We start from the raw sequence: 18,213 nt of genomic DNA, 5'->3' as shown, positions 1-18,213 counted from the left end.
AATGTGAGGGTTGTACTCACTTTAGTGAGATACTGTGTATGTTTAAGCTCCAGAATACAGCGGCTACAGAGGCAGATTTTTGTTTTTTTGGATCTCAAAGCCTCCTCTTTTATAACAGAGTGAGCTTTGGGTCTTTGTCTGACTTTTCAATGGAAAACTTTATCTACGTTCTGTCTGTACTCAGAAAACTGGGCAAGATCATAGGTCACTTTCCAACAGACGGTGGATACCAGCCAGTTAAGTCCTTGCCAACAGTGTTTTTGTGGTGCTACACTTTGCGTTCTCAATAGTGGCTTTATTTGTAACTTTGCTTACTTAAAAAAGGCAAATATCTAAATTCTGCCTAGATGGGAAAACATCCTGTGGAGGAGAACCTCAAAAACATTGGTGGATTATGGGAGGCCCATACGACCCAATTACCACAAACAGTGCTATTATGCACAGTGTGTAATCGTATTATTTACCATATTTCCTTATAATTCCCCTTTTTTATGTGTGTTTGGGAGACAATGTGAACTTTCAACCAGGGTATCCTAGAGCTTGATCTGAATCTGTTCTATTGTCTCTTTCAACATATTTATCCCCTTATGAAGACAATATGAAAACTATACCCTTACTTAATTGGCTGATGGAAACAGAGTTTCTCAACCACAGCAGCCCTTGTATCTCGGACAGTGCATGCTTTCTAGATCTCCGCACGTTAGGAAATGTGGATCACTCATCGTTTGTCTTTAAGATCTACACTAATAAAAGAAACGCTTGTCCTTGAATTAGGAATAGGGAAAACCCTGAGCCCAGTTCTCGTATTGGGATTGGAGTCTCCAATGAATAATAAAAGCCCATAATCAATGTATTTTTTCATATATTAAAAATGTACCAGGTTACCTTATGGGCTGTTGTTTTTTTTAACCCCTTAAGGACAATGGGCGGTCCCTAAATACATTTTGAGCCTGTACATGTACGGGCTTTGTCATTAAGGGGTTAAAGAATTCCTAGTATACCAAAATATTTATATCTGTTTGAATTCTATTTTATCCAAGCGACAGAACAAGTGCAGTGAATAAAAAACGTGGAAGATTTTCAGTCTTTTATTCTTTGTATGGAGTTGTGCGCAGCCATTTTTTTTTTGGGGGGGGGTAACCAATACTGCACTTGGGTCAAGCAGAACCCCCCCAACATATACACCAAGGATGTCGGAGGGAGCCCATACCACTGGTCCAATTCTAGATCCCGCCACCCACTTAACCCCTGCATGCCGGTCAGGGGTTAACCCCTTCATTGCTAGAGTGTCTCTGCAACTCTTGGTGGGCTACTCCAGCAGAGAAGGGGTTAAAGTCCTGCTTTAACACTCCATTTTGAGGGGTAGCCATCAACATAGACAACGATAAGCAACAACAAAAGTCTCTGCCTTTAGATTACAGCTATAAGCCAATCTATTTATCTTTTTTTTTTTTTTTGTCCAGAAAGAATAAAAAAAAATAGGTTGGAACTAGGGAATTGGACATTTAGAAAAGAAAGAAAAAAAAAAGTATGATTAAACAGGTCAGACAATGGATTTCAGAGCTAGTGGTGACACAGTCATCTCCTCCATTAGCTAACAAATTTTGTTTGTGTTGGTCTAAGCACCATTAATAGAATCTGTTGTTCTAAGTTAGCACCTTCTTCTTTTTTTTTTTTTTTGCCGCTCCAACTCCCGAGAGACAAATATTAAAAACTAAGATGTGAAAGAGGAGATACAAAATAATATTACAGAAATAAAAACTGTACGAGACAGAAATCCTTGTGTTGCTTAGACGATCATATCTTGGTCAACGTCCTCTGTAAAAAGAAAAGCACTTGTTAGTTTTGAAATGGTGGAAGGAACCTCAACAGGGAAGTGTGAACCAAATGATATCCATGTCTATTCATTTTACTTAAGTCAGAAAAAAAGTCAGAGACTGTCTAGGGTATACTTAGTTTAAAATTTTCATCTCAGGGAAGCTAAAGAGTGTGAGTGCAGCATGAGTAGTGTTACCTATCAATTTGCTGTCCTAAAGTTCTATCACTTCTCCAAACCCAGCTCTTACAAATGCGGAGAGGTGGAACTATACAATGTTTTTCTTAACCTTTAATGTGTTTTTTAATCTAGAACCACTGAATGGTTCAGTATTTTAATGAACAGATTTAATCCATTTATCCATTTCTTCATATATTTAAAGCAAAAGCAAGGAGCATGCAATTCCCCATGGATCTGTATAAATTGATTTAAGCTGCTGGCACTTTGGCTTTGCCAAAATACTTACGGTCCTTGATGCCAAAGCACTTGCCCCATTCATCCAATGCAATGTATTTGTCGTTATCGAGGTCGCACTCCTCAAAGAAGCGGGTGGTGCAATGCTCCATGGGGATCAGAGGGGCACGGAGAGGGGACAGCTCAGTGTGGGACAGGTACCTATAGACATAAAACCAAAAGAATGAGCTCAGTACACATGTGACATAAATATGGAATCTGGAACATGCTCATGATACATCTGGGCAGTTGAAATTTGTGAGAAAGCTGAAAGTTGAATGAAAAATCCCCTCAATCATTGTCAGAATATATCTCAGGTGTAGTTGCGGTCACATGACTGTTCATTTATAAAATCATACAGCGGTCCATCAGTCTTGCGTGCTTTATGACCAGAATTGAGTTTCTCCACAAGCAACATAATGACTCAGGGTTACCGCTTTAGAATATGTTACATGGCATGTTCTGGGTTAAAATTACTGATCTGAATAGGTTACATACCCATCGATGGGGTGCTGGTCCAGCTGTCCGAATTGCCAGTGTACGGGGAAGATGTACATGTTGTAGTTCTTCTCAAAGTCACGGGCCAGCAGTTCCATGGAGTGATCTCCAGCTTCCAAGCGCTTCTCGTTTTCGTGGATTTTCTTCACCTGTGGAAGAGTGAGAAGAGTCATCCTGGAACCCTGTAACTCTTCTTATCTAGAACTACAGAAGTAACTTGTTCTCCTTGGGCTACCACTGGGTTTTAACTGATGCTTCTGGCATAGAAATCACAGTCAGGGGACTATATTCTAAAAATGGATCTGGTTACTCACCCTCAGTTTCTGCTTCTCATTGAGCAGGTTGTTGTTCTCATCGCGTTCATACAGACTGACCAGGACATTCTTGAGCCAATCGCGCATACGCAGAGGGAATTCGTTCAGCTCAGAGTCCATGCAGGGAGGGATGACTGCATAGAACAAAAAGTAAGAATGAAGAAATGTATCCTGAGATGCTTTATACGTTCAATTAACCCTTAAAAGGCTTTTGGTCCTTAAAAAGTCATTCAGAATGATTCTAGAATGACTACTATTTTATTAATATATCTGGTATGATCTCTATGAATAACAATGAGAAAGGGGTGGACATTTACTGTGGGTGGACAATTTAATGATGTTCTATAGACCTTCTCAAGACTTGCCACGGACAACGTTGCCTATTCCTGGTTAACATCAGTTTAAATTGTACTTTTTCCTGTAGACAGCAGATATGAGGCTGAATAAACTCCATATACCCTGCCTATACTCCAATAAAGCACCTTACACTCTTTGCATTAGCTAGTTTGGGATTGAACGAAAAAAAACATCTTTGGGTGCTGGAGTTCGTTATTCTTCACAGAGCAGCACATTTATAACTCAGGTTTTATTCACTTTATGTAGAAATTAATAAATTAGCAGACGTCCTGACAGATATAAAGGCATCTCGCTTGATTTGCACACTAAATCAAAGACTGCGTTGCAAAAACAGGTGTTTGCTCCTCCACGGCTGAGTGTCTATAAGGCTCACTCACAGAGTGTTCATTGTTAAACCGAAATTCTTTTATTCCACCCACTGAGCCATATAATAACAGACAGGATCATGGAATACTTTGCAGGCAATGCCAGCAGTACATGACTCGAACACGAAGCTTTCAAGACAAAGTTTGCAGGCAGGCCAGGACATATCTGTCTACCTAAGGAATTATTCCCTAAGGGCGGCCTCACCGCTCTGGCTCCCTTTTATTAGAGAAAGCTGAGCCAGCGGGAAAACAGAGGGCTGGCTCGACGCCGCTGGAAACTTTATGTTGACCCAATGGGAAATCCACATGCTCAAACCAGGCACAGAAAACGTATCACCCCGAGGGTCCCTGAAGCATCGCATTGGAAGAATTTCCGTGCAGTATCTAAACGCCCAAAACTATAGACTTTTTTTATTGGTTTGTCTAGGCACACAGAAAGTAACAAACTTTAAAGTATGTTTTTTTTAGTATTTAAATTGCAGTAATATAATGTAGTCTATGCTGTCTGTATGTCTTTTCAATGGCAGTCTACCTGTCCCATCTGTCCAATTGGTTGGACTTCTTTTCAGGCCTCTCCATGCCTTTCATATTCCTCTTGTGTTTCCTTCATTCTGTTGTCTCTGTCCTTGCAGTTTACTCCTTTGGATTCTCTATTACACTAAAGCCTAAAGTTTCTATCCTAGTTTATTCACTAATGAGCATTTTGTGTTACTTCAGACCTCATTGAGTTCCATTGAAAAACACTTTATGGAAAACTTCTAGTAATTTTGGGACTTTTACAGCAGTTGTGTTCGCCAGGTGAGCCTTTCAGTGAAATGAATGAGTATCCAACCAACTACTTTTTAGAGGAACAAGATATTCCTTTGAGAATGGAAGTTCTTTTTAATACTTCCTATCATGGTAATTATAAATTCCAGTAACTGAGACATTATGACTATGACTCACATTTGCATGGTCCAATGTAATCCAGATGCAGCTTGTGGCCCTTTTTGGTTCCCTCCAGGGTACATTTGGTAGCAAAGAAGTGGCAAGAAGAATCATAGGTCTTGTTGTCAGTGCCACAGACCTGAGAAAAAAATTAGAATGATTATACCTTCATACCATCAATGGAGATTGGGAGATACAATTTTGATTCAAAGTGTTTGTGGGTTATTAAGGCTGGGGCTGGTGGAAAGCATTTTAAGCATTTGGCTTTCATTACTGGACATATATTTGAAGCACAATGATCAGGATCTTAATATCTGTAACATGTGCTTTAATATTTCGCCTGGACAGGAGACAGGTTTCATTCTCCTTGCTGTCTTCTGTCCCAACACTGGGGATAATGACATTGTTCAAAGAGTTATTCCCTTATTATTTATGTATTGGAAACTGTATGACCAAGATGCACAACATACGTTGAAATCAATTGAAATTCCTGGTCAGTCTGGCACCTTCATTCTTTCACACAAACCATTCCTTACCTTCTCAAACTCTCCGACGCTGGCAGGGCAGGTGGAGGGGTCCTGGCACACGCAAACTGGAGTGTTGTTCTCATCAACTTCACAGACCTTGCCGTGCTTGCAGTGATGGTTCAAACAAGGATCTAGGAACAATGAAGCAGGGTTTTGGACAACTGTGCAGTTCAATTTTTATGAAGCTCGCAAATGCAAGGTGTGCTTTAGTTTTGCATACATATTTAATTGCATGTAGAATAGGTCAAGTAGGGCTAGGCTGACCATTGAGTGAAATATGCAGCTGCTCCAGAGACCAAATGTATGGGGTACTGTGGTTTCTCATTCTGGTCTTAAAAATGCCATATCAGGGTGTAAGAATTATATATTTGTTTTCAGTTGACCCTCTATTTCCACATGGCAAATTCAAAATCAGTACTGCATAGACCAAGTGGGAAAAAAAGATTTCTGATTGTAAACTACTTTTTATCATCAACAAATGGTATTGTGAGCACATTCACAGAATAAGGAATTTAATATTTGTTCCCTTTAATTTACAATTTATTCTAACAATATAACAAAAAATGAATGTGACTTGGCCAGGCTTTTCCACTTCACTTCCCTATAGGCTCATGGATAGGCGGCCCCCTAAACAGCACCTTGTATTATTCACCTATGTTACAAATGGGGAGAAAATTGTTTCCCTCTTGATCTATACATTTGCCTGCAAATCCACCTGCAGGTGATATTTCCAATGGTCCAAAAAAGTGTTTTTATGTCTTATAAAATGAATGCATCACTATCTCTTATAATTTTGCAGAATACCATTTCAGTACACATAGTTTTGCTATTTTTTATAGTGTGAGCTTTGTTTAAATACATGGAATTCAGCAGCACATACTCTCAGGAACAGCTTCCTCTTCCTCCTCCTCTTCATTGATCGCTTCATCAAACTCCCCAACCTCCACTTGTACGGGATTTGCTCCCACAGTTTCCTGTCAACATAAAGAACACCAATGAGTCAACGTTCTTGAGTAGATTACTGTTGGTGTGAGAAGAGATCGGGAAAGTCCTACCTCTGTCACAACATCTTCTATGACCTCTTCCTCTTCTGGCAGAGCATCCTGCTGCTGTTTGAACAGAGAATTCCACGTAACTAATCGACAGAGAAAAACAGAGCGACACTTTGTATAATGCAAGAAAAAAAAACACTCACAGGAGCAGCTAGTGCTTTGCCAGCCAGGCACAGGACGAAGAAGACCCAGACTCTCATTCTGTTGCCGGACCTACGGAAAAGGGCAAAACAGTATGTAAACACTTGGGAATGACAAGAAGATAAAAAACACAACAGCAGGGTATGGAAAACATGATATTTGTTAGTGAATGGACTGATTCCTAGGCTTAGCTCCTTTATTTTCTATACACATTTGTGGATTATTGATCCCAGTTAGGACTTTTTATCGTGACACAAGGATATTAGTGATACTGGTCTAATTAGGGCTTTCATAAGCCTCGACAACCATCAAGCTACTACAACTGATGCGTTCCAAGATATAATAAAGATATTAATCAAAGGAGAAATATCTTATAGAGTGACAGAACCATCATTTGGTATGTTTCTTTATTTTGTGCCACACAGAAAAGGTGAAATCCAGGTATGGGGGCAATTAGAAACATTTCCAAGTAGACATGTGGTCTACACTCTCCATGTGTTGGTTTAACTCTACACTATAGGGAGGCTACACATTACCAATGAAAATGTATCACATCATTTAATAGTAACCACAGTCTTATTCTCAATATGGGAAAACATCCTTTGAAAATCAAGTGTAAAACATGTGAGCTCATAGATTGAAAATAAGCTTTCAAGACCTTAGAGGTCCCGAGTTAATGTGACTCTATATCTTTCTTAGTGAATATTGGTCCATGTACAATAGGAGTATCATCTAGATCCATCATTTTACTAATGGATGCTCTTAACTGATGGATGCACTTAGCTGATGTCCTATATCTGCTTTTTTGTTATATTCTATAGAAAAATGATACAATGTGCCTATTTACTGGGAGATTCACTTTGCTCCATACAGGCTCTGTAGCAGGAGACTTTAGTATTTTTCTCATCTCTTGGTAAGTCAATATATGTATAACTGTGATTGACTTTCCAGACGGAATTTGTCTTGGTCTGCTGCCTGATACACCCTGTTGATGAGCATGTCCAGCCAGTTCCCTGGCTTTCATCTTATTAGGTAGAGCCATGGACAGTCTCTGCGTTGAGGTCACTGGAACACTTTCTGCTTTGATGAGAGTCTGGGTGGAAAATTACAGCTACTTCTGACTATACTGTGTAGCCTTTCCTATTTAATCCTTGCTTCATGGAGGCTTGGGCTCCCTATTTGGTTTGGAAGATTCCCAGCAGTAAATACATATAAACTGGGAATACATTCCTCTATGGCCAGAAGACGGAAATAAACAAGATTATCCAATCACTTTTAGATCAGAGCATCAAACTTTGTTTGTTGACTAAGAGCAGGAAAGTGTTACAGCAAAAGCTGACTCCTCAAAGCTCTTGAAATGTATGCAACGTGTTGAAGGCGTAGTTTGAATGATACTCAGAGGTTCCTAACTTCAACAACCATGTCCTTGTTTTGTAGTGACTGTACAAAATGATATACAATAGGCAGCAGAACTATTCACAATGGAAGAGCTCATCGTATTGTAGATACCAGAGCACAGAAACAGAATGCTCTGTATCAGGTTCTGATGGCCAATGCGGCCATGAAAGAACATTGCAACTATGAATAGCTCTATTAACACCCTATCCCGTAGATACGCTCTTTTACAATGTTTTAATGTAGTTTACTGTTACTTTGTGAAACCTGAGAGTTAATTAGCAAGTCTGTTCTAATTTGTAATTGCAAACATGTACCAGAAACAGAATTGAGAGCAGCTGCTGTTTACCAAGGTCCAGAACCTGCATTGTGAGTCCACCAAGTTCGGATTGAAATGCCCAAGGAGTCATTCCTTGACTTCATAACAAGTTGTAGTTTGTTTGCCTCCTTGATTGTATTGGGAGCCTAAATAGTCAAACCTAATCAGGTTTCAACAGCATTTTCAGTCCTGGTTTGAGAGTCAACCTAGACAAAGTTTGAGATACTTCCTAGACACAGTTTGAGGTTCTTACTAGACTGTTCCTCGAGAAGGTTCGATAGCCTATCTAGCCAACTATTGTCTTGTTGAGAGTATCTGAGAGCTTCTTTCCTTTATATAATGTGGACATTTCTTACTTTAACTGACCTCCACTTACTTTCTATCATGTGAGTGCACCCAGTCACCTATTTATTCCCTTAAGACACGTAGGCATTCATAAACCATACGTGTTTTGGTTGGAAAGGGGATTTTGTCCAGCTGCAAAACACAAACCTAAGTTCCTTCTGATCACAACGAAAAGGGAAAAAACAAGTTTATTTCGGAAGAGTAAACTAGGCTTATGAAAAGAGTCTTATGTCTCGTCATAGTCAATGTCTGGAAATATTTACATTTTGTAACCTTATACACATAGAAATACATTGTAGAAGAAAAAGAAGCAAGTGAAGCAATTAACTCATTCGTTAAATAAAACGAAAAAGCCATACCTTCTTTGCATCCGGTATTATTAACTTTTCAATGGACAGATGCATGTGCTTTGCTTACTCACACCTAGGTCCATCCAGGAATATTCACATTATTTGGCTCGTATTAGGCGCTAATACAAATAAATCTATTTCCAAAATTAACTGAAGTGGAAAACCCACACTATTTCCTGTCCATCAAGTTTTGTGCTTTATGGAAATTTTAGCTTTTTTCATGTATTTAAGTAAAATCAACAAAAAAAGTATGTGTGGCTGGTGAGTATAACTTAATTTTATTATAACAATTATATAATTATATTTTTTTTGTCTGAAGATCTTGCTTAGAATTCTGGACTTTGACAGACTACATGGGGAAAATGATCTCCTGTGATGTCTACCATGTCCTACAGCACTGCTTTTGGACTGATTCATCTACACTTTACAATCATGCTGGCTTCTCTGAACACCCATTAAAAAAATTAATGATGATGATCAGCATAACATTTTACATTTTACAGAACTGAATTATCTGTTAACTCTTTAAATTGTGAGATTTCCATTAGCAATTATTTAAAAAATGGCAACTTCTAATTATCCAGTTAGATAAAGATGAAAGCTGTTTATCAAACCTCCCCAGCTGTGCACCAGTGGTTTTGTGAGCAGTAAGTTTATTTTTGGCCCAATGGCTGTCCTCATGTGAAATTGTCTAAGGTGGTCAGGGGAATAGGCAAGTTCTGGCAACCCATAAGCTGTAAACTACATCTTGCATGATGACATGGCAGTTCCACAATGACTAAGGTGACCAACTGATGTCATAGTCTACTGGACATTGATCAAAAGGTGTGCTTCTATCCAAGATAAGAAACAGAACAGCAGAGATGGACCATTTGGACCATCTAGTCTGCCAATTCTTCATGCAATTCTCAATAATGTTACATAAAAAAATAGAAAATAAGGGGCATGTGGTAGCAAAGCTTGCTCAGTAGTTACGGGAAGGTAGACAAGCACCTTGTTGAGGTAGAATAAAAAGTTATTTAAATGTTATTTCCACATGCTTCCCAGTCATATAGCCAGGTGCCAAAGTCTGAATTTGGATATTTGAGGCCATCTATTCCTGCAAGAATTTTCAACAATTACAAAAATGTGCATGCACATCTGCTCTATCTGAAAAACATTACTCATGCAAACTAGTCCTTCCACACCCATATGAGAATATTCACCACGTGGCACTGCGGAGAGAGTAGGAGGAATTGAGGAGGAAAAATGAAGTGATCAGTCTATTTACATATACTAAATGGACTTAAAGAATGTGGGTCTATTTGAATCTGGTGTATTCCAGTAAAACTGTTAGAATGGTTTCTGTTGGGAAATTTATTTTTTCTAAGACCTGGTAAATTTTGAGTTGGCCAAATCAAGAACTTCCTACGAAACAACTGAGCTGAGTTCTGGCATGCCAGGAAAGTTTCCAAATGAGATCATCAGGGAGCCTTTGGGAATATTATTCAACATAGTTCCAAATACCGTCTCCATGATGAGTTTTAAATTCCACTTCAACAGTCTAGTAATCCAGGATATTGCCAATCAAGTGGTCTCTATTTACTCATGGAATTTAATTGGTGTACCAGAAAAAATGGCAGTAACATTGGTGTAGGCTATGAATTATGACAATTTTGTTCCGCTGCATTAAGTAACTAGGAGTAACCTCCTGAAAAGAGAAACTCATGGGTTGGTTTTACTGTCAGGCCCAGTAAGTCAAGGTTCTATTGAGACCTTCCACAAGTCGCTCCACTTAATGCTGCATAGTCAATGCTCCTCCACGTTAGTAAATATACCCCTAGTCGGTCAGAACCCATCAGCAGTACAGTAGCGGGATCAGAAGAAGTGGGGTAGATGGGACTCGCATCTCGACATGTTGGGTTAACTTTCCATCAATGTGTTTCCCCAGCTCAATGTCTGGTATACTATGCGCATGTATGACTGGCTAACATGCTCCAATTGAAGCCACATCAGCAAGCATCCAACTTGTACAAAGCTTAATGTTGGTAGCTATGATGCTAGTGAAACATACCTACATGATCTGTCTGATCTTAACATAAAAACTGACATATTCAGACATTATTCAAAGAAAGGAAAAAGTCTTTAGAGATTTATTGTACATTGCTGTGGACCAGCAATTTAGAGTCACACATTAAGGAGGCCCTTTCTTCAGATTAGAGAGACACGCAAATAATATGAATTAAAAATGTTATGAAAATCTAATATAAAATCTTAGAACCCAAACTCCTAGGTTAGGTGCGCCCCGGTGATCTTTTAAAACAGACCTGGGCAACACATGGACCTTCAATTGTTGAGATGTCCCTCAAGTAGTGAACAACTAAGGTTCATCCATGTTCTTGTCTGGTTTGGTGACACACACTGTAGCAAACAGAGCACAACCTGCCTTCGTGGCAGCTGGTCTCAACCATAACACACATCATAGACACACTGTAACAAGCACAGACATGCACATTCCATCTCTTGTTACTTATTCGTAAATAGTTTCCATGACTGTAGGGCATGTTTTGTTTTAACTCTGTTACAGACAGTAATAAACCTTACTGATGGTTAGCAATCCTTTTTTTTGTCTCATTAGAATCTTGCTCCCAGACATTTAGGAAGGCAAGAAAATGTTCTCCCTCATAATACATCAGCTTGAAACATAATTATACCTGAAAAGAATCAATGAGCAATGCAAATAGTTCTCATAAGGGTCTTTTCAGGGACAGTTTCATGTAACTTGTGTAATTGTTCTGGATACATGGAATTTAACGGTTGACCAAATGAAAGCTGAGACCTATGTCTCAATTTACTGTCTTGAAAGCGTCCCTCTTCTCCTTTTTTTAGTATTAAAAAACTGTAAAATATAAGAAGATTTGGAAAAACTGTCAGATATGCTCTAAACGGCTGCACTGTATACCTGGAGAAATTCAGGAAGAGGTGGTGGGTAAGGTAAGAGGTGGTGGGGTCAACAGAACCTCATGTCCTACCTTGAAGTTGGCCAGCCTAATGTGAATGCAATATATTTGTTCTATGAATACTATGATAAAACATGCTTTTGTCAAACTGTTTAGGGAGTATTACGGTTGAGTTTCCTGTCTTGGGTTATCATTGTATCTTATTGCAATAACATGCAAAAAACCTAAATTCTGGATACTTGGGAAATATACATTTGAAACAGTAATCTCTCCTGCCAGACTTGTCCTGAACATCATCAGGCCTTGGTGCAGACAGGCTATGAACAGCGTCCAGAAGTGAGGACCTGCCTGCGTTGCCATAGAAACAAGCATTCCTCTGGGCCTGAGTAATGCGAGAAGGGAGCCAGGCAGGGAGGAGCAGACTCAGAACTCAGTCTCTTTGAAAAAAGTTCTTTCTCTCCCACATAACATCACCCCACCCCTCCTTTCTTTTCGTCAGTCCCACCCATCCCCCACTTTTTGCCTATGTGGCAGACAATGGATGCTCCAGCCCCATTCCTTTTGTTGGGGAGGGGGGCTTCAATACGCTGGCAAACAGACTTATGTCAAGGTTTACATCTTGATGCTGTCACAATCTTGTGTCCTGTGATACAATTAAGTTATCACGCTTGTTATTAGGGTCACTGGTTTAACTGTGCATCACCGGAGTAATAAATGCTATACAACCTATATCAACCTTTCACATATAGAAAGTCGTGTAATGATAAACATATCGTTTTAGTGTGTATATATATATATATTTATATATATATATATGTACTGTCCTTTATTGAGTTACTAACTTACATCTCCATCTGCCAACTCTACTGGGTAACCATTCTAGGAATATATTATTATTATTATTATTATTATTATTATTATTATTATTATTATTATTATTATATAAATATATAAAGTCCCATTATTTCTATAATATCCCAAAAGTGATGGAGCTGTGTCGGTTCTATTTATCCTATGTTTCTTCTTGGCCCTATATTCATTTTTTATTATTATTATCCAAAGTGATATGATATGTCGGATATAACAAACAAGTTAAATTGTCAAAGTGGCCAGGTTATTACGCTATGGAGTATCTGCACCTGGTGTATTATAAACAGACCCCTCCCCCCAACAGTGACCAAATATTACAGAAGTGTGAAAAAAAACCAAATTATAAAACTATAACTCATAACATTATATGTTTACAACAAAACAATTTCAAAGAACTTTGGCTAGCTTTGAAAAAAAAAAAAGAAACACTAAAATGTTTATCCAGGGATATTAAAAGATCAGAATGTTCTTACAATAAAAAGGTTTAACATAAAGCAAAAGACGATGAATAGAATTGGAGTGTGAGTGTGTTTACAAGTGGATTGTTGAAATTCCATCCTCTGTGTTTCCAGCTGGTCACACACTCATATTATATACCATGGGGTACTTCTAAGTGACTAACCACAAATCCTGGAGACCTATAAACCCCGTAATAACCTCTTTTATATATATATATATATATATATATATATATATATATATATATATATATATATAATATAATATAATATATACTATAATTATATATATATATATATATATATATATAGACAAAAAATGTTTCACCCAAAAGAGCTGACACTATTGAATAAAATGTAATTTTAAACATAATTGGGGAAAAAATTATTTCAAGACTTATAGCTTTTTATCATCAATTTCTCACAATTAGAATATTCCTTTATTAAGCCGAAAGCATTGATGTAATGTGTACATAGGTGAATATAACCTTTCTGATACATGTACCAATGTTGATTTTTCTAGGTAAAAGTAACAATATAAATAAGTGTTTATTCCCTTTTTTGGGAATACTTTCTAAAAATAATTCTCAATAAATTCTTTTTTTTATATATTTCTTTGTGAAGCTACGCGAAATAATCTAAAAGTCGTGTGTTAGTAAGTACAAATGGAAACATTCTGGAAGTTGGAATAGGGCAGAGTTAGAAAGTAACGGGGCTAAAAATATAGCGTGCAGAGTTTTTGAGAGCGTAAATGAAAAATGTAGTTTCATACCTCGGGACCAGAAGAGAAAGAGCTTCAGGCTTCTAGATGGTCTGAAGAAATCTGAAGAGTACAGAAGAAGTGAGAAGAGAGCAGAAATAGGATGGGTGGGTCTGTCATTCTCATCCCCCCCCCTTTCTTTTTTATGGGAGGTTGTCCTACTATCCCAAACTGTTCCCCCCCCCTCCTAATTCCATTCTAAGGATTCAGCCAAAATACAAAAAAAAAAAAGTTTAAACTTTTCAGACCTGAGCAATCCACCGAGACTCCTAAACTAATATTTGAAAAGGAAATAATTATGTTATAGATGGTAACTGTAGTGTTATGGGGGGAGCACTTGAAAAATAAGGAATTATTATTAATATATTCTCATTAATGCTCATTAGCCAAATATGTCCCTAGATAGTATATGTTTGAAAGCCTTAAAGGTTTTATTTGATCATACGATTACATTAATCAGACACATTATATTACATATTATAACTGTAAATATAAATATTACATTTTATAAAATAGCCTTTTGTAGCCTATTGCGAAATGTTTCGCCTAATGAAAATGTTACTCAAGAAATTGGGGATAACCTTGAGAACTAGCCAAGGGAGTCCATGGTGGCCTTCGGCCCTATTTCCTGAGAGGTCATAGGTGTGTGATTTTTATATTATAAATAAGTTCGTTTTAGGAACAAGAAAGAAAATAAAGAAAAGCTGGAGCCATCATCCTCTGATACGGTTTAATGAGCGGTACTTTAAGGCCTGAGGACGTAAGCTTGGCCAACAGCTGGATATAGGCTGTAGCACGCTATGTTCTAATGCTCACATATCGTGTGGCCGGGCATATCGAGCTGCTGGCACTGCTGGAGCAGCAAATAGAGTGAGTGTTTGGCGCTGTCAGCCAGCGACCCGCCGGGCATTTGCCTGATGTGTCCGATGACCGGTCGGTGCCTGGTAAAATTAGATGATCATGATATGGATAGAAGAGCTGGCTGTTCAAGTAGATAACTTATCTTCTATTGTTGTACCGTTATTTATGACACAACTTGTTTCTGTCAGGGACAGCATAACTCTCACCATGTTTTATTTTTTGCAATAATAATAATTCTTCTGGTGTTTCCATAATGACGCTGCGGTATCTCACGTGACCACAGTAATCATTACTCAGCAGGGTCTTTTTGTGTTAAACAATCTGTAGAGCCACTTGGCTCCGCCATTTTTAAGGAAATATTTTCAGTTCCATTACTAGCATAGTGCCCCACACAAAATTGTTGACAGTTTCTCATTTCATGGTTTTATGGTCCAAAATGTGGCGATTCCGTAATATTTTTGGAGAACGTTTCAGAAAGTGTCCATTCCGTAGGTCCTACAAATACTGCGGATGATGGGAACGTGAATTCCAAAAAGGGTATTTGCTTACATTAACTCAAGCTTGACAGGTCAGTGAGTTGGATTTCCTGCCAGGGATGTACAAGCTTCATAAACATCTGGAGGTTTGCACAGATATTTCGAGTTTCCCCATAAGCAAACATGGAGGTAAAAAATCAGCCACAGCTGTTATTGACTTATAACCACCACTGAAGCACATTACGTCCATTTGAACTCTTGTTTGCTCCTCTTTTATAAGGTACTGCAGGTCCTTTTCCAGACAACTAATCTCTTATTTTGGTTTCCAGTAACACCTCTATGCAGATGGCACGTTTACCTTTCCTATTTTGTCCTCTTTCCCTCTCTTTTGTCCTCTTTCTAATTTATATCACTCTGGGGATTCAAACTACCTGAAGCTCAACATCTCCCAGGCTCACCTTCTGGTTATTCCCCTGTCTGATATCTCCATCACTGTTGAGAACTCCTCAATCCACCCAACAGTGTTGGTGTCACATTTGACTCCACTCTCTCCTTCGCCCGCCATTTCCAGTCACTCACCAACCCTGCCTTCACCTGCAAATCTTCTCTCCAGCTCATCCTTTACACAAGGAAGACACCACTAAATACTAACCCATTCCCTTGTGATGTGCTGACTGGAGACTTTTTGTCTCGCATATACCATTATGACCCCTTCCCACTTTCATTTTCAGGATTTCACCCATTTTCTGGTATCTCCTACCCCATTCTATTAGACTCTCTCCTACTTACTCCCGCTTTAAATGTTCTCTGAAAACCAACCTATTCAGGAAAGAATATAACCCATCCCTAACACCCGTATCCAGAACAAATCATCTGTCCTCCCCACCTTCAAGACCTACACACCATTAACTTCTCCACCTCACCATCAGTACAGTGAAATCATCCTCGTCCCAGCAGTCTTATTCCTCCTAAACATTCTAATAGATTGTAAGATTCCAAGACCAGGGCCCTAATATTCTTCTTTACCAGTATGTCTTAACAACATTGTTTATAGTTATTTTTAATGTTTTTGTTCATTTTTACTGTATGCCAGTTCTTAATATGCGTGACCTAGGTAATAGAAGATGGGATACTGGTTGAGATCTTCCTCAAATTCAATAGTAGTGTAGACTATGCACAGATAGAGCTGATCTGTCCTAAAACAATAGCTTACTGTAAGTATATAATCACAGCTTAAGTGTGACTTACTCACTGACATTTGCCCTAGATAGTGATGATGTGATCAAGTGCACTAGGTTTTGAATGGCACAAAGAGAATGAGGGCTTATATCCATGCTGGGAAAGCAAGGTAGGCTTTCTGCATCATCCCCAATGGTGCCACCCAAGACCTAGTTGGCCAAGTTGAGTGCAGAGGGTGCAAGGAGACTGTGACTTTAGGAGCAGCGCACCCCCAGTCTCTGCCCACCTCATCAAGGGGCTGTGGGAGCCAAAAGGTCAATCCACATACTCCACCAAAAAGCTGGGTCTTCAGGGACCCGATACATGCATCCAGTGAATGACCTCCTAAAAAATATGCAGCGCGCAAAAAAAAGTGTCAGTGCATGGTTGGTATAAAAATGTTACCATCACCAGCCAGCCACAGACTGAAAACAAAAAATTGCAGAGTGCTTTTTGCAACCTGATAAGCTGTGAGTGTTCAGGTGTCACCCAAAGTCCCACAATGATCAGCGCCCAGGTGGATCTAACCTGGGGACTTCAAAAAAAGACACCTCGGGCTTTTGTATCATCGGACCCAAGGCCAAACGATGAAGCTTCCTTCTTTCAGAGGTACTCACTTGACTTGACTCACTTAGACAAAAAGCTTACATTTTTATCCTCACCATTTTTATTGTGTCATAACTTTGAGCAAGTGGGAATGATCTTATTTTTTTTTAAAAAAAAACAAAAATTCAAGTAATTGGAATATAGTGCGAGGAATGATTTCTACTCTGAATAACTTAATTATTATTATTACTATTATTATTATTATTAAAGTCTAACAACCAGGATCATCAACACCTTCTTTCTGTGTATCTAAATAAAAAAATATTAAACAATAAAAATACAGTTTTCTACTATGCAAACATAGACATTCCATGGAACCTCTCATTTTAGCATGTTCTTGACGTGTACAATGTATGCTAAGAAGAACCCGGTAATAACAGTTCAGCAGATCCTGGGATTCATGGGATTTTTTTTTTTCAGGGATGGATTGTTTTCGTCTTTCTCATATATACAAAGCCAGGGCCACGCTGCAGCTGCTCATACAAGTCTCTGCAAGACAAAAAACATATGGGCCAAAGCTCGGTAAAATAACATGCAGCAAAAAAAAAAGAAAAAGTGATTGGACTGGAGACGTGGCAGGGGGAAGATCCTCCCCGATCTGGTCCAAACCGACCTCCCTTTTTCTTTTAAACAGAACCAAATGACAGGGCGGTAATTCTGATGCTCGCTGGTGTACGTGGCGTCTCTGCCACCAACCTGCATTTGATTTAACCCTTAAAAAGAGCTAATTCGATTATACAGTTCTAGATATGTGATTGTAAACGTTTGATCCTTTATATTGTCTTAGTTTTCTTTACTTGTATATCAGGCAGGTTCTGTTCCCGATAAACTTTATCCCGTATCTCTGCATAATGCCGGACGGCACCACGTGGAATTTACCTGCCGTTGCTAAGATTGCCCAAGGTAGCATGTCAAGCAAAAGTCCTAGATTTCTTGCAGAAACAAATGTTTTCACCCCAATAACACAGGGAGTCAAAGGTAACATTTTGAGGGCCATGCTCTTGCCATGTATCTCTAAGGTGGACACATTGCTTTTGTCAGGTCCTATTTGACAGTACAGCCCACAAACTAAACCTATGTAATGATATTATATACAGATTAGAATTAGAAGCTCATCGTATGCCTATGAGGAGCCATCTTCCTGTTCTCTGCATGATATATCTCCC

The 18,213-nt window shown here is 38.7% G+C and overlaps 1 protein-coding gene across 1 annotated transcript; it reads right to left on the bottom strand.

Annotated features, from left to right (window-relative positions):
* Positions 1-1,074: 1,074 nt before the first annotated feature.
* Positions 1,075-13,983, bottom strand: SPARC (secreted protein acidic and cysteine rich). Its single transcript, XM_053461870.1, has 10 exons — positions 13,899-13,983; positions 6,453-6,522; positions 6,313-6,366; positions 6,138-6,231; positions 5,267-5,388; positions 4,749-4,869; positions 3,082-3,215; positions 2,768-2,916; positions 2,283-2,431; positions 1,075-1,818 (listed from the first exon to the last, which is right to left on the bottom strand). The coding sequence occupies exons 2-10, from the start codon at positions 6,507-6,509 to the stop codon at positions 1,790-1,792; spliced, it is 909 nt and encodes a 302-aa protein (XP_053317845.1). The 5' UTR covers positions 6,510-6,522; positions 13,899-13,983; the 3' UTR covers positions 1,075-1,789.
* Between the last annotated feature and the right edge of the window lie 4,230 nt (positions 13,984-18,213).

This window comes from Spea bombifrons, chromosome 4, assembly GCF_027358695.1.
Source record: "Spea bombifrons isolate aSpeBom1 chromosome 4, aSpeBom1.2.pri, whole genome shotgun sequence".
Taxonomy (NCBI): domain Eukaryota; kingdom Metazoa; phylum Chordata; class Amphibia; order Anura; family Pelobatidae; genus Spea; species Spea bombifrons.
Note: the sequence above shows the minus strand (reverse complement) of the source record. Positions and strands in the feature narration are given on the sequence as shown.

Excerpts from the sequence above, each read along its gene's own strand:
- SPARC (XM_053461870.1), bottom strand. The coding sequence starts at position 6,509 with ATGAGAGTCTGGGTCTTCTTCGTCCTGTGCCTGGCTGGCAAAGCACTA. Across the intron at positions 6,367-6,452 it reads GCAAAGCACTAGCTGCTCCT|CAGCAGGATGCTCTGCCAGA; the intron begins GTGAGTGTTTTT and ends CTGTTCAAACAG. Across the intron at positions 2,432-2,767 it reads GACCAGCACCCCATCGATGG|GTACCTGTCCCACACTGAGC; the intron begins GTATGTAACCTA and ends TTATGTCTATAG.